General features: G+C 49.4%; 1 protein-coding gene across 1 annotated transcript in view; it reads right to left on the reverse strand.

The window, feature by feature from the left end:
• Positions 1 to 511: 511 nt before the first annotated feature.
• Positions 512 to 26692, reverse strand: part of Itgb5 (integrin subunit beta 5) — a 113153-nt gene continuing 86972 nt past the window's right edge. The window contains exons 11-15 of the mRNA XM_028752244.1: positions 9102 to 9324; positions 5417 to 5517; positions 3239 to 3358; positions 1929 to 2095; positions 512 to 1189 (exon numbers count right to left, since the gene is read on the reverse strand). Coding sequence (XP_028608077.1) covers positions 1094 to 1189; positions 1929 to 2095; positions 3239 to 3358; positions 5417 to 5517; positions 9102 to 9324 — 707 coding nt within the window. The 3' untranslated portion in view covers positions 512 to 1093. The remainder of the gene's footprint in view (positions 1190 to 1928; positions 2096 to 3238; positions 3359 to 5416; positions 5518 to 9101; positions 9325 to 26692) is intronic.

Below are 26692 nucleotides of genomic sequence, written 5' to 3' on the forward strand. Positions count from 1 at the left end.
TTATAGAACCCAGGACCACTATCCCAGGGATGGCACCACCCACAGTGGGCTGGGCTCTCCCTACTTGATCACTAATTGAGAAAATGCCTTACAGCTGGATCTCATGGAGGCATTTCCTCAAGGGAGGCTCCTTTCTCTGTGATAACTCCAGCTTGTGTCAAGCTGGCACACAAATCCAGCCAGTACACGTAGCATAAGAAACATTTTATGTGGAAGCCACATACCTCCACAGATAGCATCTGCACCATCTATTTCTAGCTTTCTTAATGCAGAACACAGGTGGGAAACACGTGTAGTCTGGACAGCTTCTATCTAGAACTCTAAGCAAAACCAGGGAGGCCCAACGGTACTTGCTCAACACCGTAAATACCCAGAACGTCAGGGAGCCCGGCTCGGGAGTATTGGTCTGGTTCAAGTCTTGTCCCTGATAAAGTGTATGGGCATGCCAGTCTCTACTCAAGACCACTCAGAAAGGGAGGCACAAGCTAGAATGTACAAAGCCAACACAAAGTTGCTTGGTTTCCATCTTTACTTTCAATCCCAAACTTTCCTTTTCATTACAAAAGCACTAAACAAACATAGCCAAGAGGGCAAAACCTAACATTTGCAAGGCATGTACTTTCAATAGACGACTCCCGGATTCTACTACCGACACCCACAGATGCCAGGCAGACAGCCCTCAGGGAACCAGTAATCAGATCTACACCATAAATGCGTGACCTTTTTATTTCATAGAAAAAAAAATGATCAACCCGAAAAGGCCAGGCTGCACGCTAGCTTTGTACACGAAGAGTCTTCCAGATACCTTCTTGCCTGGTCCAGCAGGAAAGGGAGGGGCAGCCCAGCCTTCAGCAGTTCATGGACACAGCAAGCTGGAGGCAGTGGGGAAGCCTAGAACACCAGAGTCTCCTTGCTCTCCCTGGCGTAGAGGGACGTGGCCCCACGTGCCTGTGGCCTGCTGTTTGAGTAGCGGGTCCCTTACGGCCCATTGGAGGGCATCTCGGTGCGTGCCTAGCTAGCGTGAGCAAATGGTCCAAGTAGTCCAAGACACACAAGTCTTTGTCCTTAGTCCCCCTCCAGCCATGCAGGAGCCTCAATCCACTGAGCCATTGTAGGATTTGTTGAACTTGTTGAAGGCAAAATCCACAGTGTGTGTGGAGATGGGCTTTCTGTACAGGGGGTTTGAGGCCTGCGAGCACGAGAGGAAAGCGCATGTATTAGTTCAGCCTCAGGTCCGTCCAGCACCTGCAGGGATGCCTGCTTCTGACTTGCTCTGTGCTCTGGGGGAATCCCCTCCCTTCTCTGAGCCTTTACTCTTTGTCTCTGAAATACAGGGCTTAGGCAGAAAGCCCCGGAAGTCCCTTGGAACCTGAACAGACAGACTCTAACTCTGGGGAGTTGGGGGTACTTCCCCTGTGCTCTGTTCTCCTGAGCCTGCAGTGTGTCTGGGGCAGAAGGACTTGCTCATCCAACCAGACCTGAGAGCCTGAGCTTTTTTCTCAGGGTTCTATCTCTGTGTCTGTCCAACTCCCCACTGAGCCTGCCTCTGGTGCTCCACCCCACCCCTCAGCAGTCCCAGCATGCACTAGGGTCTGTACACCCCTCATGTCTTCCAGGCTTGTAATACTCCTATCCATGGTTTGTTTATTCTGTGGTACTAGCAGAGCCCTGCACATGCTAGGCAAGCACGCTGCCCCTGAACTACACTCAAAATTTGGTTATTTTTATTTTGAGACAAGGGCTTGGTAAGTAACCCAGGCTAGCTTTGAACTTCAAACTCCTCCTGTCTCAGCCTCGAAGTAGCTGGGAATATAGGTGCATACTACCATACCTACCTCATTTTTCGTTGGTTTGGTTGATTGTTTTTAGCCTTTGGCCCTGGCTCTAGGCCAGCAACTTTTGTCTTTTTTAACCCATCCCCCACTCACCATTTCATAACGGGCCCTGGATCGCTCGCTTTGGAACTTAGCAAACTCTCGGCGGTCATGGATGGTGACAAGCAGCTTCCAGATGGCCAGGAGTGCCACCCCAATCAGGAGGATGCTGCCAACCACAGCCAGGAGGATAGTCATGGCATTGGGGGCACTTCCACACTCTGGAAGGGACCAGGAGACAGATGGGCAGAGCCATCAGCATCCCAGTTATGTCTGAGGAGAAAGGTTGCACCGTCCCTCCTGTCCATCCCCCCTCATGTTGCCTCTGTGAGACTGAAAGCTGGGGTGGGTGCTAGTAGTCTCCCCAAGGAACAAACAGTGAAAGAGTCAAAGAATTCAGCAACTGTTTCAAGGTCACACAGCCCAGTGGTGACAGAAACGAGGCCCCTGGTGAATGTCTATACCTCTATTGGACTGCTCCAGAGCCTTCAAGGTAGGAGGCTGGGCCATAGCCCAGCTTTCATATCGATGGCTTCAGGGACAAACCAGACAGGCAGGCAATAGCATGCATCACTTCCGAAAGGCCTGGTCTAGGGCCAGGCATTTCTGAGCCCTTAGCAAAGAGCTCCAAGGAGCAAATGTGCTTATTTCCAAGCAAAGACAGGGCTTGAAAGCAAGGCCACGGGCAAGCGCCCTGGGTTAGTACTTCACTTCCTGTCTCTGGCCTAGGAAGGCAATACTGTGTTTGGGGGTTGGGCTCAACTTGCAAATTGGGCTCTGTGACCTGGAATCTGCAAACCTTTTTCTACTCCTTCCCAGATCCAAAAACTGAAATGGCTGGAGTCCCAGTCACTCTGAGGCACAGGAGCTAGTCCTGGTGCCCAGAAGAAGCACAAGATAGAATTGTTGGTACTGAGCAGCAGCAGGTAGGAATGCTATCTCCGTCTGCCCTTGGAATCTGAACTGGGAAACAGCAGCAGCCGTATGGACTGCCGTGACCTGGATAATCCTCAACTTACGGAACACCCTAGCCCTGGTGGAGCGGCTGCCTTGCATCTTCCCTACAAAACCCTTTAACCCAGCATGCTAAGGTTTCCTTCACAGTAAGTAAGGCTCCGCAGCAGCACTCTCAAAGCCCCACTGTGCCAGCCTCAGCCCTCAGCTTCAGCAGTACGGCTGGCTAGTGTGCTCCAAACACGTACTTTGAGATGGAGTCTCAAGTAGCCAGGCTGGCCTTTAAATGCTCTCAATGGCTCATCTCCCCATCTTTACCTTCCAGAGTGCTGGGTTCACAGGCTTGCACCACCACAAAGGGACTGGCACAAGAAGTCAGGCTGAGGATGGCCCCTCGGGCTCTCACCTACCTGGTTCCCTGAGGACCGTCAAGTTGGACCTCCCATTGGGCAGTTCTGTGTAGCTGAACATCATAACGCAGTCCTTAGCAGTTTTGTAGAAGCAAAGCACAGCCTCTTGGTCATCTTTGACTAAGAGGGAAAAGCAAGCAGAGACATCTTGAGCATCTCTTTCGGTAGCACTAGAACCACTCTCACAGACGGGGATAGAAGCCACGCCCCGCAGGAAAAGATGGGAGACTACAAGGAGCCTCGGGGCTTTAAAATGAGCTCAGACTTCTCACATCAAGATCACAGGCCCAGGGCTGAGTTTATTGATTTGGGGACATTTGGATCCCATCAGGATTGTCAACCCTCTGAAGTGTTGGCTAGTAGTGACATGAAATAAAAGAAGTCTTCAATGGTTGGGAGTGGACACAGATGAATGGAACTAGATGCAGCAGGCCTGAGTGAGTGCTTTTGGAAACTGGCCCAGTCTGCAGAGCTGAGTTGACTAAAGAGGACCAGAGGTTGCTCTTCCTTGAGAGCTGTAACTCAGGGTGCGAGGCTCTGAGGATGAGAGGCTGCTGCGTGGTGGCACTCCACACTGATATATGAGACCCTGTCAGAGATCTAGCCATTAAAGGGCCAGCTCTGTGTATACCGGGTCTCACTCCTGACAAAGCCCTTCCTTGGCTGGCACAGCCCTTCTCTCCCCACACTGCCCTTGACCCTGTCCTGTCCAGGTACCAGGTCCCCAGAAAAGGGTTTTAGGACTTATCTTTAGGAGGTAAAGATGTTGGAGAAAAGGAAGTTAGGCCTGTGACGGGAGGATGCAAAGTTTGAAGTGGGATATATAGTGAGAAAAATATAAAAATAGGAACAAAATAATAAAGCTGGGCATGGTGGGGCACACTTTAATCCTAGTACCGATGAGGCAGAGGAAGGTGGGTCTCTGAGTACGAGGCCAGCCCAGTCTGCATAGTGACTTCTAGGCCACCCAGGACTACAGTGAGACCTTGCTTCAAAAATAAATAAATAAGCAAGCAAGCAAACAAGTAAATACATAAGGAAAAAATAAATAAAAATAAAAAAGAAAGCCTGCCTAGGGGCAGGTGGTGGCTTGGATATATATACTTCTCTGCAGAGTCTCCTTGGCGAGTCAGGCTGGGAAGAAGCTATCCCACATAGGACTTGTTTGTGGGAGGTGGGAAGGGGACCCTTTTTCTTTCCTCACTACATGTGCTTCCTTGAAAAGGAGCTCAGCCAGGCCCTGGAGAGCAGGCCAGGGAAAGAGCAAAAGGCAAGGATGTGAGGGGCTGCAAAGAATTCCCAACTGCCCAGAATCTGGCATGAGGCTAGCCACACAGTAACTGCTCACTGAATGTTCATGAGATAAATAGATTCAGCATACTTCAAGGCTGTGAGCCGGCCAAGCAGTCCATCAAAACCAGGGAAGAGGAAACAGGAGTCTACAAAGAAGAGAATCCAGGACCAAGGCAGACAAAGCCTGGGAGTTTACAGCAGCTGGGGGTCAAGGCTGAGGGCAAGTCTGCTAGTACTGGCGAGCCTTGGTTGAAATTTCTCTCTTCAGATATGCAGTCCCTTAGGAACTGTTTAACCATTTCAAAATGTGGCCAATTTAGGAAACTCACAATGTTGCACCACCACCCAGCAATGTCTACATGTGCTCTTAACACTCACTCTCGGCCCCTCTTCCTCAATTGGCACTGCCTACTGTGAACACTGTTTAATATATACGTTCTTTTCTCTCCAGCTTCTTTACTTAGCCCAATATTTTGGAGGCCCATGCATGTTATGATGATAGTGTTCTGACTCTTTCGTGTGACAAGATAATATTGCATTATAGATGGATATTGTACATTTGCTTTACCATTCATCAGTTAATGAACAACGGACGATTTCAATCAACGCCATAACCATTTACGTAAAAATCTTTGGGTCATGACTGTGTGCTGATTCTGTGAGCAGCTTTTTGGGCAGCTGCCAAACTGATTTCTGTGCAAGAGTCCTGCCAATAACATGCAAGAGCCCCACCCCAGGCTCCCCTTGGGGAGCCAGCAATCATGCCAAAGCTACATTGGGCCTAACTCAAGGCTGAGACCATTCACTCCCCAGGGAAGAAAAAAAACCCCTAGATGCCTGCCAAGGTCTGAGAGACAGCTGTCCATAGTTCTGCAGGGCACTCACCGATGGTGTCTACCCACGTGATCACCTCATCTCTGCACTGGTGGTGACAGGTCTGGTTGTCAGGTTTCCCTTGGTGAAGCAGAGAGCATTCTACACAGTCTCTGAGAAAATCAAGGTGGTCGTTAATGGCTGCATACTGTCCCAAAGGCTCAGCTGCAGTCTGGAAGTCTAACCTTAAGGACATGATGACCTGACATCTTGCTGGTGTTAAAAAGGAAGCCCCAGGGTTTCAGGGAGATGTATCTGGTATACTGGTCAATTTGCCAGCTGCAGACCTTCCCAATGCTGAGAGCAGGAACCAAACCAAATCCACCTGTACCCTACTACAGTGAACTGGCCGAGGAGTCAGCTCCATGGAAGAGGTTTCCGGGGTATAAAAGTTACTCCTGGCCCACAGAGGAGCCTCTACATTCCTGGGTCCAGTGTCTGAAGCCCTTGTGTTACTCCAACCTCAGTATCCCCATCTGTCACTCTCTGGACAAGGCTCAGTAGGCCTCAATGCCTGGCTCAACTGCAACCCTAAGAGCTGACCTCTAGGGTGGGGCTTCCTGGCAATTCTGGTAGCCAGAAGAACTGATACCAATGTCTGGGTACCCTGGGCTCCAGCCCTATCCCCATTCCTACACAGTGTCCACCTGTCAGCGTCCTTCAGGGCACACTGGCCACTTACATGGTAATTGTCTACACCAAAGCTGGTACATTTTATAACAGAGGCCTTCTCTAGAAAATAGATGAGGCAAAAAGAAACCCACCACCCACCTTGAGCTGACAGCACGCGAGGATATACAATGCTCTGTTGAGTAGTTATTAATTCATTCTAAATCATCAAACCTGAGTCCAGACAGTCTCCCTCCTAAGATTGCATCAGCTTGGGAACACAGCTGAGAGGCCAGGACTCAGCCAAAGCCACTGTTAAAATTTGTAAGAGAGGAATGGTCCCTGCCTCCTTGGGAAGACCAGGGTTGAGCCATGGGAAAAGCAAACTCCAGGGCAGAGGAAGACAGGGGACTCTGGGAAAGTGGCACTCTGAGGTCTAAAGACGTGTGTGTGTGTGTTTGTGTATGTGTGCAGGGGAGGCACCCTGACACTAAAGCGATGGGTATCCCCACAAAACCCTAGTCACAAGGGGACAGGTCACCTGCTTATCCCACATGCTGATGGGGATCAAAACAGCGGGGTGTCTAGACAGTTCCCTGGTTCCAGAGGGAAGTCACATACTGACTGAAGTTATATTTCTAGCACAGGAGCTGGGGACTTTGATCTCAGAGCAAGACGGAGCTCCATACACGGTAGAGCCACTTTCCAGAGACCCCCCCCTCCTAGAGTCTTGCCTCCCGACATACTCTGAACCACCTTCTGGACATCAACAAGGACTAGAGAGTGAGTAGATTATGAAGAGAGAGGGCTATAACTTTCTCAAGAGGGCACTGATATGCACTATTCCAAAGTTGGTGGCAAATCTTCCTCTCCTGGGCTGATCGCACTCTACAGAGTTGCAGCTGGGCAGTACAGCTCATAATTGTCTCCTGTCCTGTATGGTCCCTTCTCCTACCCCCACCTCCACTCAGGGTAGGCAGGCTCGGCCAGTGGCCAGGAAGAGGTGGCTCCATCTCTGGTCATTCATGCTTGCTGGACCTTCTGCCAGCCTCCTGGATCAACACATGGAAAACAGGATGCCTGCTTCCAGCTGAGGGGGAACCCACAGCTCCCCTCAGATACACTGCTGTATCACCACGGTTCCAGGTCACCTCTCAGACACCCTCCAACAACCCATGTGGGTACAGCAGACTAGAACTGAGTCTCCTGTCCTGGGGGAAACTCAGAATGCACTGTAGTTACTATTAAAGCTTGTCTGCCCCTTTACAAAAGCAAGCTGCTCACGGAGACTTTTGCTCAAGGCATGTTAATTAAAATCAGCTGGAGCCGAGTGTGACCTCACTGAAGTGAAGGGTGTGTTTGGTGAGTTCTAGAACACAGGGATGAAGGACTAACATATTCAGAACCTCTCAGAAAACAGCAAGTAGGAAAATGGCCTAAAATTCCATGATCAAAAGAACTTTGGAAAAAAGGAGAGAGGAGGGAGGGAAGGAAGGAAGGAAGGAGGAAAGAAAGAAAGAAAGAAAGAAAGAAAGAAAGAAAGAAAGAAAGAAAGAAAGAAAGAAAGAAGGAAAGAGGAAGAAAGGAAGGAAGGCAAAGAAAAAGAGAAGGAAAAGGAAAAGAAACAAATTGGTTTTAGGCTATGAAAGGGACAGAAGGTCAGGGTGGTCTAGGGATAGATGAGAAGGATCAGTCCCTATCTCTGGGCCTTCCTAGCTCTTGCCTTTCCCTGAGGTCTTTTAACTGTTCAAGACAAGCCCACATTGCCTGCCACTCCACAGGAAGGCAGGGGAGGTTTCAGCTCCTTTTACTGACTCCGTGTGCTGCCCTAGCTCTGCCCACTCCCCATGAGCCTCATATGCCCTGAGCAGCGGGAATAACACTGGCTAGAAGCTGTGGGGGCTGGAGGGGGTGTGAGGGTGGGAAGGTGGGAGTCGGGGAGCTCCTTGGGCACAATCTGCTGACTAGGGCTGTGATTCCAGTCACACAGGCATGGAGCCTGGCCACTCCCCGGCTATCTTGTCTCTGATCTGGAGGCAGGTCCAGCTGCCCATGCGCAGGGCTGTCTGTGGCACATGGCCAGGGAGGGTCAAGCCATTCAGAATGCTTGTGAGCACAGCTGAGCGGTGGCAACTGCAGGCTCTGCGAGCATCAGCTCGATTCATTATCAGCCTGGCCAGACATTTTTGGGGAAATCTGCCAAAAGAAAATGGCACACTTGTGTTCCTCCGCCAAGGAGGAACACTGCCTGCATCACCACTTGTTTCTGCTTGGTGCCCAGCTTCCCCCACTGCCTGCCTGGTTCCTCAGCTCCAGTGACGACACAGCTGTTATCCAGGAAGTTCTGACAGCCAACGGCAGGCATGCCTGTGCTCCAGGCAGCAGTGCTGCTAGACTTCTTGCAACCAGCCTTTGTTGCATGAAGAGCAGAGGGGAGGATGGTCGTCAGACTGTGTGACCCGACCCAGCACTGAGCCAGTGTCTGTAGACCAAACAACCTCTATATTCCGTCCGGCTCTATTATCAGCACAAATAGAGCAGAAAAATCCAAAGCCCCCACGCTTGCTCCAGGCATCCCAATCTAGGTCGGCTCCTCTCCACCCTATTTGCCTTCTGATTACAGTCTGTTTAATGCAGCAATTCCCACAGGCCTGGTCTAGGAAGCATTGTTTGGAAGCTGCTCTGTGGAGGACCACAGTCATATGGAGAAGGACACACACTGCATTCTCCTTTGAGCAAACTATAGCATGCTCAAGGCTCTGAGGCGCTGTTGTGTCTGGACCCAGCACCAGGTCCATCTCATTCCCGCTGTTCCTCTGCAATCTCTAAACTTGCTCAGACTGGATCAGTGACGTCGAATTTTTGTGGCCTATTTTTAACTTTCCCTCCACCGATCCTCTCTTCCTCCCCCGAAACCACCAATAACAGCATTTCATAGCTAGTGTTTTGGCAACTGTTGGTACAAGTTTTGTTTGGCAGACAGGCTGCACAGATGGGAGAGGCTGGAGAGCAGGCACAGGAGGCTGCCTAGGGAGGGCTGCCCGATGAAATACAGACCTGGAGTTGAGGGTGGAAGAGCAGGCCTTACCTCTTGGAGCTGCAAGCATCAGGACAGGTTGGGCACTTCTCACATGTCTCCCCAAAGGCTCCGGGCTCTGTGCACTGGCACTGCCCACAGACACAACGGCCTCGGTCGCTGCAGATCTGTCCATCCTTGGCCCTGCATGTGCTGATGTCCGTTGAACAGTTACAATTGTCCCCAATGTAACCTGCGTGGCACTTGCATTCTCCACAGTGACACTCGCCGTGGCCTAAAAGGACACACGCGTGCATCAGTCAGGACCTGCTGGCCTTTATATATGATGAACACATACCCCCAGTGCCGGCCATGTGCCAGGGAGAGGAATCCCGCAGAGAATGAGGCTGACTTTTCCTCAGAGACTTTTCCTCTGATAAGGTCACAGAATAATGCGTGTGACCTGGCAGGGTATAGACTGTTGCTTTAAAATAGACCAGTCCCTGGCCAAGCCATGACATGAAACCAGAAAAGCTTCCTGATTCAGCTGATGTGTGAAGATAAGTCTCCCAATATGTCCACACCAGAAACTGAGTATCAGGAGGCAAAACCACCAATGAGATGGAACAGAGCAGCCTCTTCCAGATGGTCCTGTTGGACCATAAATCCAACAAGGTCCTCACAACATAACAGGGGCTTGGGGGTGACTACAGAAGGTGGCTAGGGAACAAAAGAAGCAAGACACTCTGCAGCTGGCTCGGAAGATAAACAAGAAATGCAAGGAAACACTGCTCTAGAAGCTGGGGAAACCTAGCGCCTCCAGGGGTGTGAGGGAGTAAAACCATGTAGGCACCCTGACTTCAGCCAGAGGAAACAAACTTGGACTTTCTGACCTCCGGGACTGCCTGAATCCATAAGACATACGGGGATTTGTTGCAGGCCCAAGCAAAACCAAGCCCAGCCACACTTCCTGAGTCCTAGTGAGGTGCTGATTTCCATGGGGTCCTGACATTGGGGGTGGGGGTGGGGTGGGGGTGGGTTGGGGGCAGTGAGGGAGGGCTGTGGAGCCTCAGCCCTCACTGGCACTCAAGTACTCTTACTTGTATTCATGTCTGGCTCGATCCATTCTCATAGTAACCCACAAAGTGGGTGTCATATTACTCAATTCATGAGACATGATATTGAGTGACAGTGGGTGCACCCTTTTAATCCCCTGCTCTTGGGAGACCAGCTTGGTCTATAGAATGAGTTCCAGGACAGCCAGGGCTACACAGAAAAACCCTGTCTTAATGACCCCCTTCCCCCCCAAAGGGAGAATCTAGAAAAATGAAGCTGACAGAAGACACAAAGGTCACCCAGCTAGGCTGCAGTAGAGCCCAAAGAGTCAGCTTGACGTATCTGGTCTAAACTCCTGCTCTGCTGTCTCCTCCAGCAGGCTTAGCCATCATGACAACCTACTGAGGGCAACCTTGATCTCCTTGCTGAATGGGTCCTGTCCCCAGCCTGTCAGGGAGGAGGTCTAATAGACATTAAATTATACTGCAAACCGTCATGTGCTTACAAAAAAACAGACTCTGAGGACAGGAGACCGTCTATTTCAAATGTCCTCTGAAACTGTCCTGAGCAGGTTAACCCCCGGCCCTGTGATAGCACATAGCTAAGGGTATTATAGACACTGTGCCCTTGAGAACTGGAAGGTCAACCATCTCCAACAGAGGTTTACTGTTTACCCCATGGTATAAAAATGCCCGCAGTGGGAAGGAGCTGAAGCACATCCACAAAAAGCACTCAGCTCTGCCTGGGACTCTCATCTGGGAGCCCCAGCAGTCTGTCTCAGCAGGGCTTCCCCAGTTTGTTTTAGGGGGTGCTATATGCAACAGATTTGATGCTGCTTGCTTGTTCTCTCTATTGGGCTCCCCTAGTCATCTCTGTTGGATGGCCAAAGTGTCCAATTTGGTGATGGTTTCGCTGTCTATCTGTGACTTGTTGCTTGTACTTTTGCTTGCTAGATCCCTAGCAAAACAAGACGTGTGGCTACTGTAGATCGTTGTTAGGAACAGGGAGGCATTGCCTCAAGGTTCTGCAGGCATCAGGGCAGTGCCATCATCACTGCCTGGAGCTGAGTGTTACTACCCGCCCAGTATAATGTGGGTGTCCTGAAAAGCACAGATACTGGGTCCTCTGGGGATCTCAAATTTCCAGTGTTATAAATGGCTCACTCTTCTGAAGATTCATTTTCATTTGTGTGTCTCTCTGGGTAGTTATATGCACATGTGGATGTGAGCCCACTGGTCCAGAAGAGGGTTTCACAGCCCTTGGAGATAGACTTGGCAGGCTGTTGTAAGCCTCCTGACATGCATTCTGGGAAATGAAGTTTTTTCTTCTGCAAGAAGTGTTCTTAAAACCACTGAGTTCTCTCTCTCTCTCTCTCTCTCTCTCTCTCTCTCTCTCTCTCTCTCACTCACTAAGTGGCTTCTTTTAAAGGCTGACTGTGTTAGCAGCATATCTCCCTCCTTGATGCCTGCTGCCAAGGCTGACCATCAAGAAAACCAGGAGAAGGAATGTATTAAGTGGCCACGCACAGGTGAGTTCGAGACTGGAGAACAGAACTTTTGGTGTCATCACAGTGGGGCTCAGCAGTGAATTCACCTCTACTTTGGAGTCAGCTATTCTGACACTGGATTCCAGCATGCTCCTCACCACTGACGAATCTGCTCTACAATATAGGTTAGGACCTAACTAGAGAAGCCATAGCCACTCAACTTCCTGGCCCTCTTCTTCTGGCTTATCTGCTCTGCAGTACCCACAACCTGTAAGAAACAGGAAGGGGGACCATCTGGAGTGTCCCTGTGTCCCGATCCTCCTTCATAGGATAGTGTCTCCACTCACTCTGGGGCTACAAGCCACAGGCCATTTCACAGGCTGTGCTGAGGCATATGGCCAGGCCTCTGGGAAGGAAAGAATGCCAGGCAGGCCGAGAGGAGGCGAAGGAATGCGGCCCACACCACACAGTAGCTGGCATGTGATGTGGCTGCCACAGGAACACTCCCATACAAGGTCACAGTCACATGGGATTCAGGATGACAACTGTCTCCCCACCAGCATGTGACCAGCACTACTTTAGGACCTGAGCAATGGCAACCTCCCACAGGAGTCTTCAAAGGTGAAATGGATCTTTGAATACACAAACCCCCTCACTTTTGCCCAGGGACTGTGTCGGTCAAAAGCCTAGCTTAAATTGAAGTAGTTCATGGCTAGAGGCAACCTTCACCCAACATTTCTTTATGGGGAATTTGCAGAAAAGGTAAAGACTGTGAGTATACAGACACTCCCCTACTCCGACAGTGGGAAGTACCTGTGACTTTATCATATCTATCCATTCATCATGCATATTTCTTAAAATGAATCTATTTTAGGGGGCAAGTTTCTGTTTTCATTTTCTGTTTACAGAAACGCATTTACTAAGTTGCCCAACCTGCTTTGAATTCATAGAATAGTCCAGGCAGGCCTTGGAGTCCCGATCCTGTTACCTATGTAAGTAGTTCAGCCAGAGAACAATACATGAGATGGCTCTGACACTCTCCAATAGCTCACGCATCACAACCCTCCAGAAAGCCAAGGGCGTAAGAGCCACAGAAGGCATGGCTGGTACTGTATTTCCCAGCTTGAGGAACTGTAAGCTAAGATCTAACTTCCTTTCTGCCTCTGGTTTTTGGCAGCACTGTAAAATGATCCACATGTAATTTCCAACAGTATCCCAAAGCATCAACATTTTGGAGGTGTGTATTACTCCATGGGTGGGTTTGGTGTGCAGTGTGCAAAGGTCTACATGCAAAGATCTTCTTGCTGTAGACTGGGCATGCTCAGCAGCGGTGCCTGGAGCCCTGAGCAGCAAGGAAGCCCCATTTGCTTGTGAGCACATCTGATACTTTGTGGGCCCCAGAGCTCCAAACACCCAGCCCAAGGCCATTGTAGCTGAGTGGGCTCAGATCCAGAGAGCAAGAGAGCCTAGGGCAAGAGTCAGTGAAAGGTGGCACGTGAGAGGCCACCCCGGGTTCTTGGAGGGAACAAGATCTACCAGAGTCACAATGTGTCCAGAAAGCATCCCCCACCCCCAATGCAGTGCAGACATGACAGGCAAATAAAGCAGCTGTAGAGGAGAGTGTGAAGTGCCCAGTCTACCTGAGAAAAGGCTGGGAGCAGGCGAGGGGCTGTGGAACAGAGAAAACCCCTACATGTGGCCTTCTGGCTTCCGTATTTGAATATTCCAAAGCAAACGCAAAGAAAACCAACTGAGGAAGGACTGCCAAGGCCTGTACTTGATGACATTGTAGAGGCCACGAACATGCATGTCCTTAAGGGATCCTTGTCCCCAGTGAAGACTCTAGTACCTATCGTTTGGTGACCATCTGACTGCTCACTGCCTTTTAAAGACAGCAAAAGAGTGAGGAAGGTGATTTAGTGGTACAGCCTTAGCCTAATGTACGCAGGGCCTTGCTTCCACCCTCAGCACCACACAGCGCACACAAAGCTAAATGTAATTAGGTGAAGATGCGGCATCCACCAGGGTGTCCTTCACACTGGATGCTGTTCCTAACTAATGATAGGGATCTTCCCCAGGGAGGTGGGCTGAGCCCCAGCATCTGCAACATAGTACCACAAAGTAGGTTACCAGATAACTGGTGGCAGCAGGCATATGAGACTACTGCTTGGGCCACTTCTCCCGCTCCTCTCTCCCACCCCCCTCCCCAAATAAACCTCTTCCCGTGGGAAAAAAAGGAAAAAAAAAAAGGCTACTTACTGCTTATCATCTTGACTCAAAGTCTCCCAGTGTCCTTTAGAAAGTCCGCAGAGCACCAGAATCTTACAGATCTGATACATTGTATCCGTATTGGAACGTCTGCCCTTAGACATCTTAGTATCTGTGCAGCCAGGCCCTCTCCTAGCCATAGGAACACATGCATTAAAAGGACAAGGAACATTTGGCTCCTGTTCCCAGGATCAATAACCGCTAATCGCCAGTTTAAGGCCCAGAGGACTTAAAGTGAAGCCTCTTCATCAAAAAGCCAAGCCAATGGGCTGGAGAGATGGCTCAGCGGTTAAGAAAACTGACTGTTCTTCCAGAGGTCCTGAGTTCAATTCCCAGCAACCACATGGTGGCTCACAACCATCAGATGCCTTCTTCCAGTGCATCTGAAGACCGCGATAGTGTGTTCATATAAATGAAATAAACGAATCATAAAAAGAGTCAAGCCAAATGATAATGCTATCAAGACAGAGGGCATTGAATTCAACGCTGCCTGTTTAATATCATGCAGACATAAATACATTTCATCACACGGACAGGGGCTATTAAGGACTGTGGCACAGTGCCAGGAATGGCTACACATATAACTTACAATCAGCACCTCCTTTGTCAGAATGATTGGCAGCTAAATGAACAGGAAGTTGTAAATGTGCTTGTTTATACAGAAATTCAGCGCTACAGAATTTTAAAAAAAAAAAAAAGAAAGGAAGAAAACAGAGCTTATGTGGGCTGGCAGCCAAGTCTCCATGCCTCTCTCTACCAAGCAGAATATTGGCTATTTAGAGGCCTGGGGAGCCAGTGGCCTGGCAGGCAATGGGGGCAGTGAGAGGAAGCTCACCACTGATGCTTCATGAAGGTGAAGAAGATCAAGGAGGAGGGTGCTAATGGGGTCCCAGGATGAGGTCCATCGGGCAGGCAAGCCTGTGGGACTGTGAGCACGGACATCTCCCATAGACATGTCGCACAGACATCAAGCTGGACAAGACAGGACAGGAAGGAAGCATGAGGATCACAGAGCTTTCTCCTGAAAGAAGAAGGTTCCGGAAACCATTCTGGGGAGCAACAGAGGTGTGGAACCCTAAAGGACTCTCAGGCAGCCTGGCAGGAGAGAAGATGACTGAGGCCAAGGCTGTGCCTCTGTGAGATGCCCTGCAGGGCGGAGCTGAAGATACTGAGAAAGCAAAAGGAGCATGGGCTGGACCAAGTGCAAATCCTCCGTGTGTACTGTGACCTTAAGAAGCTTCTAAACTCCTGGAACATGTTTGCTTTCCTGTTGGTAAGAATAACAGTGTGACAGTGCCCTAAAAAATACTTGCCCTTATGTAAGGAAAGCCTATGACATGCTCTATGGCCCATGGCATGCCCTACAGAACTGCCTGCCCCGGACAGTGGGGCTTGGATAGAAGATTTCAAGAAACAGGGTGACTGTGTCAGTGACAAGAACAGTGGAGGATCTGACAGCCGGGCAGCACCACCTTGAAGGAGGGAAGGAATAAAGAGAGGAGAGCTGTGGACCGCAGGTGTCCCCCAGCAGAGAGGAGGCGCTGTCCAGTCTCCCTGGCCCCACTCCACGCTCACAGAGACATCACTCTCAGGACAAGCAAGGGTGGTGTTGGCCATGAAGAGAAGTGGGACCCACCAGGCCTGCAACACTGAAACATCTAGATCTTGAGGCAGTGGTCAGTAGGACACTGAGTGAAACCAGACATCTGAGTGAAACCCTGGTCTGCTAGCACTGAAACCTTATGTCTTGACTCTTTATTTCTAAGTGAGGCTAGTAGAAACGGCTCCTTACTAGGTAGTCCTGTAAGGTAAGCCTACCTGTAGGCTTCAACATGCTTGGCATTTGTTCAGTAAGCACCACCTTCCTGCCCCTATTGTTGCTGTCACGCTGGAGGGAGGCTTCGTGCTAACTTGATCGAAGGCCTCCAAGGCTGTAAGTTCCCACGGATTACCTGATCCACGCCCAAGCTGGGGTGCAGAGTACCCACACTGCCTTCGAGCACCAGGGCCTGGTGGAGCTGCTGAACCACAGCCAGGAGTCTAGGTGGAGCGGCTGACAACACAAAAGCCCATTGAGCCCTGCCTGAGGAGTTCCCTGGTGTCCTCAACACCGGCATATTCAAACTTGAATATGCACATACATTTTGAATCAGCAAAGAAGGGAGGCAAGACTGGCTGTCAGCCCCAGTCCTCAGTTCCAGGCCCAGAAAGGAGGCTCCCACTCTACTTCACCACAGACTGGGTTCTCCTGAGTCTGGAAGACATTGGGCTTAGAGGAAGAAAAGACCATCTTGATGGAGAACTGAGAATGCTTTTCTTCCTCCTGGGCTCAACTGCGGAAGAGTCTCAAGCAGGCAGAAGTAACAACTTAGGGAGTACAAATCACCTCTTTAGTTCTAGAATCCACTGGCTCCCTCTCAGAGGGAGGCTATTCTGTCAGAGGGAAGGCTGAAAGGAAGATGACCTTCATCCTGGAAGGGTGCTTGCTTCCTTTCTCTTCAAGGTCTCCCCTACGTCCCTCCACTCAAGCATCTCCCCCTCATGTGTATACACACCACCTCCTCCTCCCATAGCTGCACCTCCTCTCTCCTCATAGCCCCGAGGTTGGGGTCACCTTCCCATTCAGATGCCCTCTCTGCCACAGCTGTACCTCAGCTTTCAATGCCCCACAGTCCCCCTTAACCTCAGATCAGGCCACATAAACAGGAAGTGGTTAAGGAAACAGGGAGTAACAGACCTGGGGGACTTGGTCTATCCTGAGTAACTTCCCTGGTACCTCAAGTCCACCTCACTTCTGTTCCAGACATCTGAGTGAAACTTTGGGCAGAGGTAGAACTCTCCAGCAACTGTCATGAGAACAGGGTACCAAGGTGGCAGCTTTGTATAGTGTAGTGTGTCTCTCTGTATCCTCCAATGCCCTGAGACAGAGCCCATAGTCTCTCCCTCTGGGGCTGGGGAAAGGGAGACTTGAGAAGCCTCTGTACTCAGGCATCCTGGACACTCTGATGCCAGGCTGTGCAGTCTTCTCAGGTGAACTGACTCTGTGCCCAGACACACACCCAGGACTATTTGGGACTTTGAACAGGAAGGGGAAATCTCTCCGGAGACACACTATTCCTCCTGGTTTTCTGTTGACAAACAGGCTAGAGTTATGTAATTGACCCTCGATGTCCTTCTACTCTGACTTACTCAACTGTTTGACACTTCCCCTCTGTGCATAGACGTCAGTTACAGAAAGAGCCAAGACAGAGGACTTCTGAGATATTCCGGATGTTCCCAGCTCCCTCACAGGGCTCTCAGCTGCAACTAGATAAACTGCTGGCAACATTGTTTCCTTACCAGGAACTCCTGAGCTCAGGGCAGCCTCCCCTACAGGGAAGCACAGCACAGCTAGCTGGTTTAAGCCAGCCTCACAGAGACAGCCTTGCGGAGCACCAACCTCTCCAATCCCCCCTCTGAAGCCCAGAGGCTAGACTGCAGTGTTCAGCCCATCCTTAACAATCTGTACCTACTTCCTGGCTCTGACCAGAACAGTGCCTTCCACAGGGAGAGAGAGAAGAGAGAGTACCTGTCTACCTTGCATGGCGAGGGGAAGGCTTTGTGCACATGCAACAGAAGGATAGACAGTTAGGTCTGACATTTAATCTCACTTAGATTAGGCCACGGGAATCTCCTCAGAATGGGTGACAGGACACTGAAAATCTGCCCGAGCTACACCTGGACCTGGACTGCCTCCCAAGGATGCTTGTGTTCAAGGCTCGTGTTCTCCAGGTTGGCACAACAGGGACAGTGTGGGGCCTAGTGGAAGGCAGTTAGGTCCCCAGGGGTATGCCCTTCAAGGGAATGTTGAGCTTTTGGCTCGTTCTCTCTGCTCCCAGCCCTGACGAGGTATGAGGCCCTTCATATTACCTCAACACAGGAGACAAGGGATGAACCTGAAATTCCCAAAACTGTGGCCAAAACCCCACTTTTCTTCTCTTATATTGATTTTCTCAGGCATTCAGTCACAGCGATGGAAAACTAACACAACTAGATACTACTCTACACAATGTACACACATTACCTTACCTGAGAACTCTGATGAGCACAGTTACTACCCTCATTTCAACGGGTGTGGGACGTGAAAAGCAGAGGGGCCAAGTAAGTTCACCATAGCCACACAGTAGCAGATGGCCAGGATACAGACCATATCTGCTTGACTCTGGAGTTTATACGCTGGCTCTGGGATATAGTTCAGAGGTAGAACCCTTGGCTACAGGAGTCTATACTTTTTCTTTGATTATTTAAGATGGTGTTTCATTGTGTATCCCTGGTTGGCCTGGAACTTACAGACCTGTAAGTCCACCTGTCTCTGCTTCTCAAGCACTGGGATTAAGAACGTGTACCACCACACCCAGCATAGAGCCCTGTATTTCTAACTATTATGGAGTATCTCCACTCTGGGGAGGGCAATCACGACTGATAATTAGCCTAAGGGAATTCAAGGTATGATATCATGAAGATAGTGTAGACCCATGCACAAGCCTGGTCCACTCCACCAGAGGCACTAAGCCAGGCTTGGAGTCCCTTATCCCCTCTGTTGAACAGGCTGTTTGTTGGCTTCTCCACCTCCACAGCTGCTGCTGATGTGTGACTGGGGCCCTGGGCCAGGAGGCTGGGAGGCTGGAAGGCTGGGAGGCTGGGAAGCTGGGAGGCTGGGGCAGGCTTCGGGTTAATTAAGCCTCTGATTTAGAAAGAGTGGATGAGGGAGAGCATCCAACCCAGCAGGCAGTCTAGAGGGAAGGGTGAGGATGTAATGAAAGACAGAGAACAGATAAGCCGGGGCTCCTTGGGGCTGAGGGTGGGAATAGGCATGGGTGGAGTGGGTGCTTAGGACCTGGCAGGAGCTTGACATGATCCTTCAGGGCCATGGTACCTGAGGATGAGCTCCTATTACCTATAAGACCCAAGCTTCCCAGAGTACCATGGCCTCTCCCAGGTAGGTCCATCCTGCTTCCAAGGCACCGTCTCTGTGAGCTTCTCAACTGTAATATGAACCAGGCAGTGCTACATACACTTTTGCTATAGAGCTTTCAGTGGCTCCTCCTCCTTCTCCTCCTCTTCTTCCTGTTCTTCCTCCTCCTTCTCCTCCTCTCCTTCTCCCTCAGAATATAGCATTTGCATTTCCACCTCCTGCACAACCTGCAAGGAAGTCTACCACAGGACTCCCCCCTCCACTCCTCCTGGAGTCCCTTCATCTTCTCTTGTTTCTCTTTTTCTAATGATGAGTGTGTGTGTGTGTGCACAAGAGGTCAGATCCCCTGGAATTAAAATTACAGACAGTTGTGAGCTGTCGTGTAGGTGCTGAGAATTGAACCTAGGTCCTTTGCAAGAGCAGCCAGTGCTCTTAACCACTGAGCCAACTCTCCAGCCCTGATCCATTTCTTTAGGCATCTCTGGGTCCGGTCAGCCTCTAAGAGTCTGGATGTGAGCAGAGTTTCATTCTGGATCCATCACTCTGTATGGACAACAACAGACTGGGATAGTAGAAGCAGAGGTGGAGAAATGTTAAGACTTCAGAGGGGTAGAAAAAGTCAGCGGCAGATGGATGGAGAGGTTGGGAAGAAGGTAGGATACAGGCTAGCTTTTAGGCTTCTGCCTTGAGGTGAGACAAAGAGACCTGGGAGAGTCGTGCTGAGGGGAAGGACAGAGTTCATTCAGCTGGGGAAATACTAGAGTAAGGGCCTGCAAGAGGCTCCCAGAACTCAGGAGGGAATGTGAGCAGTGGAGCGATCTAGGGTTGTTGAAGGAGTATCCCAGAGAGAACAGGGTGAGGAACACCCATCCTGGCAGCTGGCTAGGACAGAAGGTAGGTCAAGCGTACCGCCAGGACACTGGTGAAGGAGATGTGGGTTGAATCGAAATGGAACTAAGTTCAGGTCTGAGGGGAGACAACCAATGAAGATGGTGCCTGCAGACAGCTGTCCTGAGAGACACTGCTGTGAACAGAGGAACACAGAACTCAGTGGGAACACTTTCAATTTTCCTTCTGGACTTTCCTATTTGTTCTCTTCCTCCCTTCACACTGGAACATGTTTGAAAGCTGACCAGCCAGGCGTGAAAGCACACGCCCATATTCTCACTTGAGAGAGGCAGTAGAATCAACAGCTTTAAGGCCAGCCTGGTCTATATAGAACATTCCAGGCCAGCAAGTGATGTGCAGTGCAGCACTGTCTCAAAAAACCCAGTCAGCTGACCGAAGACATACTTAATGGGTATCCGTGTCTTTGTGTGCCTTATCTCATGAGCCTACCGACCCATACAAAAAAATCAAACTTGCATTTGTGTGTGCCCAGTGCCAAGCCACCATGGTTTCCAGCCCTTAGAAGACACTCAGGGTGTGCTGCTGATGGCTGGACAGACCCCAAGTCCTGGAGGAAGACAGCCAACAATGAGCACTATAAAACACCAAGTGTCACTGACCTCTAGGCTTCAATGTGATCCTTGACAGTTGAAATTTTGAACATCCATGAAATGCAGGGGCTTTAGGGTACCACAGCCACAGTCAAACAGAAACCACAGGCTTTGCACCCTGCTCTGTTCCTATACAGTGTCCCAGCATACACACCATCGGGCAGTCACAGACACTGATGCATTCTGGGCCTCTGGGACAGCTACTCCCCTGTCCTTGGCTTACTGTTGACAAAACAGCCAACTGATGGTGTTCATGAGTGGCTCTCACCCCCTCTGCCTTTCATGTGTCTGGACCACAAGCTAGTTTCTGAGGAACAAACAATGATCACTCTGACAAAACCAGGATGGCACTGCTTTAAGCCACACTTCTGTTGATGGTCACAGAGCCCTCCCAAAGAATACCATTGTCTTCCTGGCCTCAGTCCCCTATGTCCATGATGATAGTATTCCAGCCAGGAGGGAGGCAGGGGGAGTCTGCTGTGACTGATGGAATCTAACTCAAGAGAGACTTGATTAGAAAAACAGACAAAGCAGTGCCTAAAATTTTGACCAAGATAAAGACTAACTGGGCACAACTTAGAACCAGGAATCCAGAGGTCTGGGCAAAGGATCAAACTAGTTAAAGTAAGACAACCATGGAAGAAATGACCACAGTGCAAGCGGCAGTACAAGGCTCTTCTGGTTTGACTCTACAGTCAAGAGCCACATGGAGCAGGTGAGACAGGGTGGTGCACACCTCCCAGCAAGCTAGTCCAGAGGTTGAAGCAGGAAGAACTGCTTAAGCCCAGCAGGTTAAGACCAGCCTGGATCATATAGCAAGACACCTCTTCCCCCCCCCCCCTCTCCTTCTCCCTCTCCTCCTCCCTCCCCCTCCCCCCCTCTAGTTTAAGGAACTTTAGTTTCTGAGTCTAAGTTTCCCCAAAGTAGATAATACATATTGACCTACTATGTGTGGCTGGTACTATTAGGAAAGGCATGTGATGTAAAACAAACAAAATTCCCTCCTGCTTAGTGCTTACTTGTGATGAATGTAAAACACTAGCATTCATCTATTTCCAAGGAAACAATCTCCAAGTTATAAAAGAGCTTTAAAAACTATTTGTCTATTTTATGTGCATGAGTTCATGTATGTATTTGAACAGGTGTGTTAACCAAGGAAGCCAGAAGATGGCATGGGGGGGGGGGTCGTCTCTAGAATTAGAGTTATAATTATTAGCTGCCAGATGGGTGTTGGGAACCAAACCCAGACCCTCTGCAAGAGCAGCCAGTGTTCTTCACCCCCAAGCCATCTCTCCAACCCTGTAGGAAGTGCTTTAAAATAGTCTCCTTGAAGTATTATGCTTGCCTCTGCCTAAGGTCAGCTCTGTGGAATCAAGTAGCTCCTGCCTTGGATTTCCTTAGCACTGGACATGGTTGAGTTCCTTTAGACTGTGTGGGTTGGGGGGTTGTGGATGAGTTTAGAGGTCAATGGTACCCTAGAATGTGCCCAGGAAGAGGAAGGAAAACATCCTGAGCAATTCCAGACTCTAGGGAATATTTGACTCTGGGTGGTGCTCCAAGGGCAGTGTCCCCAGGAACGGGCTCCAAGGGCAGTGTCCCCAGGAACGGACGCTCACCTCCAAGGACACAAAGCACCCTCACATACTGCCCTGCCCCTGCCAATAATTGAGTGTACTGGAGTACCCAAAACCAGGACCAAAACAAAAACATTGGCTCAATTCCTAAGGCAGAGAAGGAAAGCGCATCAGGAATAACTATTTCCACCACCAGAGGTCTCTCACACGTCTAAACTGAAAAGTGGAAATTTTTCTAACACCATTATCCTAGGATGTTTAAAGGCTGATAGCAACTATGCCCATATGACAGAGACCTAAGCTTTGGGATCCTCACGGTCTTCCTAAATTTGCATCTTTTGCTTATTAGACGCCATTATGTTCCTCTTTAGCCAAACTTCAGTTTATGGCCTGAAGTTGGAAAGCAGAAGCCTGGGCATGAGGTCTTCTTCTATTTGCATTCATCCTTTTCTAAAGAGAAAAGTCAGGGGACACCCAGTGCTTAGATCATTCCATTCTCAGAATCACTGATAACCAGAAGTTTCAGGACCAGATCAATGAGTACTTTATTCCTAGGAGCTAAACTCAGAGCTCGGAGCAAGGCAGGCCCCCCAGCATGGACTGCTGCACTGCTTCTCATCTTCCGAGTTCGCAGAAACATCCAGAACATGCAGGGAGATGCTTGTGATACTTTATATGCCCATTTGCCAACCCCAGTGGAAAATTCCAAAAGCAACAAAAACTTAGAAATCCACTCACGACTCCCCGTCCCGCATCTAAAATAACACTTGCCGTGGGGGCAACAAATGCATAATGTGTAACAGATTCGTATTGAACAGTAGGTAACAACATGCCCCAGTCAAAATGAGGAAGACGTCCCTGACGTGTCCTTGGTGGCACAAGGTTATTACCACCCCAGCTCTGGCTTTCCCAGACAGCTTTCTCTAGGCACAAACTGCCAGAGGCTAGCTGACTGGATGCAAGAGCCCCAGCTCATCTGATCTTGTGATGGGAAAACTGGTCTAGAGTTCTTGATGTTTTCTATTTAGAAGAGGGATCCTTTTTCATGAAGATGTGTGCGCGAGTGTCTCTGTGTGTCTGAGGACACATATACATGCCTGTGTGCATGTACATGTGTAACCTTATATTTAACAGCAGAATCTGCATATAACCCTCAGTAAGGTTCTGGACCTTTATGGTGGCTGAGAATGCCCCCTTCCTTGAATTCATAGTAAAGCTGGTGGAAGTACTATGTTAGTAGCTAACTGCAAGAAAGAACAAAGGAGTTATGGAGAGCCACATGCATCTGGGTAGGCTGGGGGGTGGGTAATCACTGAATACTTCCTATCTGGGACCAATAACCAGTCTGCCATCCACCTTCCATGCATGGCAGATGAGAAGCTGGTGTTGAAGTCACAGTGACTTCATCTTGTAGGCAGCAGGAGGGCCTCATGCAGCTGTGTGCATCCGACTGTCCTACAGAAATGACTGGGACCACTGGTTGGCACCGATGCAGGGCAGCCTCTCAGGATGCTCTTCCCAGAAGGCTCCTTTCTGGTCAGTACCACTGCATAACCCTCATGACCATGAGTGACTAAGACTGATACCTGGTTTCTGAGTAGTCGTTGGTTAAGAACTTGGAGGAGAAAGGGGGACCTGATAAACCCTGGGCTCTAGCCTGAGGTCAGAGATGAGAACAGGAGGAAGAGATATGGTTGGTGGCAGTTATGTGGTATAGGTCTATTACCGATTGAACTACACAGTATCTCTTTCCTTGCCCTTTAAAGCCCTTGCCATTGAAAGCTCAGCTGACTTCTGAGTCTTACTTCTCACCCAGTTTCCCGAGTTTACCTGCCAGGCTGCAAAACTGGACTCTGTTACTTTCAGAGGAAAAATAGTTCCCCCTAACTGACCCTTTGCCCATGGTCCACCCACGCACACTCATGCCCACCTTTTTAGAATACAGACTATCTGTCCGGAGAGGCAATCTTCGGAAGCCCTACTTAATCTCTGTAAATCAAGAAATACTTTTTAGACATACGTGGATAATGTTGTCGTGAACGGAGTTTCATTTGGCAAGAAATAAGAAACCAAGAACTGAGTCTTTACTGACAAGGGTCTTTTTAGCTACAGAGGCCTGTCAGAACTGTTTTAAGTCTACCAAGAACTGTCAGCAACCCTGGGATCTGATCTTGGATGCTGGAAAAGATGCCCCAAGTTTCAGACTCTCTTTTCATTTCTGAGAAGGAACTCTGGGTGTAGTTGAGTCTCTCAGCATCTATCACAAACAAACAAAGTAGGATATGTATCACAAACAAAGTAGGATATGTATCACAAACAAACAAAGTAGGATATGTATTACAAAACCCTATTACAATGTACTCAGTGTGTGTGTGTTGGGGGGCTCACAGTTACAAGACCAAAAAGGTTCTGCTCAAAATTTTACAGTTGATTAGATTTTAAATTTCTCATTCTAAGAGACCCAAGAGGCAGGCTCGTCGTGAGATTATTAAATTTAAGATCTCAACAGCTTCCTCTAAGAGCGTGACCCAGAGTCCAGGATATATTAGGGACACAGATCACCAAGCAGCACAAAATCTGAACGAGTTTCTTTTACTGCATTAAAAATAACTGAAGAGACCCCACCTTTTCTCACATTTAAAGAAACTTTGAAGGGTCAACACTTTCCAAGAATGAGAAGAATAGAAGTAATCCCAAGGGCCTCATAAAGCTCCTGTTACACACAGAAACTGTTTGGGGACAGAACTATTCTGTAAATTATGTCTCCTAGAGACCAGAGGAGAGCCACAGAGAGAGTCCTGGGCACAGAGGCTGTCCCATGTGATGTGTCACGAGAACAGTAACAACTGCCCAATTGCTTCCAGACCTGTCTCAGTTGCTTTGCTGCTCATTTTGATGATGGAAACCCTTTCCTGGTCCCAATTTCTCTACACACTCCTGTCTCTCTCTCTACAGGGGTCAAGGACTGCAAGCCCAGCAGAGGAAGCACCAGATAATGTAAAGAGCTTATCTGGTGTCTCCGCCGGTTCTGGCCCTAAGTCTGTCTCAGCAACTTCTTCCAGTGCACTGCCTACCCCACCCCCCAACCACCACCACTACCTCAAGACAGACCTCAACCACATGACCCACTTCCAGGATGGGCTGCAGAGGCCAGGGGTAAGGAGAAGTGTCAGAGACTGCTGAGGTTGATGGTTTGAGAGCCTGAGTCAGCACCTTCAGGAGCCGAGTGTTAGGAAATCGGCTTCTCTCCCATGAAAACCCCAAACGGAACAGCTCTCCCAGTTACCTAAACTTAACCAGTGTGTGCAGCTCCAGAGTAAAGCTGAGGCTGCTCACGGGGACCCTGGAACTGGAGGGAGGAATGGCTCACCACTGCTCCTGTATCCAGAAGGAGCCAGGTGGTCTGAGACAAGAAGCATGAGGTACCCTTCCCTGCAGGAGTGTGTATCATTAAGCCCCGTCTGGAGCTGTGTTTGCTTTAAGCTCGTCTTAATTGAACCAATTCCACAATGACCTAAGTGCAGAAACGCCTTTCTCCAGGAAGTCCTGGAGTGCTTTCACGCTTCAGCTAGTGTGGCTTTTCAAGGGAAGATCTGGTGGGATGTACGACGAAGGGTCAAAATGTTCTAATCAACAGTTCACTAAAGTAACTCAAGCTCTGCTCTGGAGGAGAGGGAGGGTGAACTATAGGACACAAAGTCATATGCAGACACCGATGCTAACCTGGGCAACAGTGGGAAAGGAAAGAAACTAACCTCTTAGGGTGAGGAAAACGTAGATGACTTTAAATATCGCTCGCTACCATTCAGAACATTCTAGATTTGAGAATAATCCTTCCGGTTTCTGGAAAAGCAGTTCTCTTGACAACACAGGAGAGAGAGATAGAGGAGGGTACATGGGAAGTAAGAAAAGGGGCCCCTGACTCGTTTGCCAGATGGTCTCCATCAATCCTGATCGCCACAGGCAGAGACAGCACAGCCTGACCACACTTGCATTAACTTCCTGTTTTCCGAGTTTTAAGGGCTATGTGTAACTTGAGTGTATTATGGGGGAACACCCACCTTAGGAAGTTAGTGAGCTAGCGCACTGTTTGTCCACATGGGAGCTTCAGATCTTGGTACCCCCCTGAATCCATGGCCCATGTGAGTCTTGAGGCCACAGGGTTAGATGAGTAAATGAAAAAGAAAGACCACCAGAGGGCTTTCAGACACATGCTTTGGCAGAACTCTGCAATGTAAGACTAACTCAGAACTGTGGGTTCTGGTGCTTAAATAAAAAAGCCTGTTTACTCAGCCTCAGAATCCCCCAACGTGTTAGGTTTTTCCCTCAGAGGTTCACTCGCACACCCTGCACCAGATGCCCTGTGCCCGTTAGGTGCTGTGCTCACTAAAGCTCCTGGTTTATGTTTCCTTCCACTCTCTCCCTCTTTTTGTTTATGTATATGAGTACAGCATTGCTGTCTTCAGACACACCAGAAGAGGTCATCAGATCCCATTACAGATGGTTGTGAGCTACCATGTGGGTGCTGGGAATTGAACTCAGGACCTCTGGGAGAGCAGTCAGTGCTCTTAGCCACTGAGCCAGCTCTCCAGCCCTTTTTCTATTCTCAAAGTAATGCAGAAGCAATGTTGGCCAGTTTTAGAGATGGGAAAACCAATGTCCAAGAGCAGCCAAGTGTCTGGCTATTAAACTGTGCAGATGGATTTGCACGGGCAAATCTGCTCCCAAACAACACGGGCTAAGCAGCCTTCTGGAGCAAAAACATCCCCGAGGGTTATATCTGACTCCTGATTTCAAGAGAAAAACACTGTAAAATATTACTAGTA

Source organism: Grammomys surdaster, unplaced genomic scaffold (assembly GCF_004785775.1).
Source record: "Grammomys surdaster isolate TR1022 unplaced genomic scaffold, NIH_TR_1.0 125889, whole genome shotgun sequence".
NCBI classification, from domain to species: Eukaryota; Metazoa; Chordata; class Mammalia; order Rodentia; family Muridae; genus Grammomys; species Grammomys surdaster.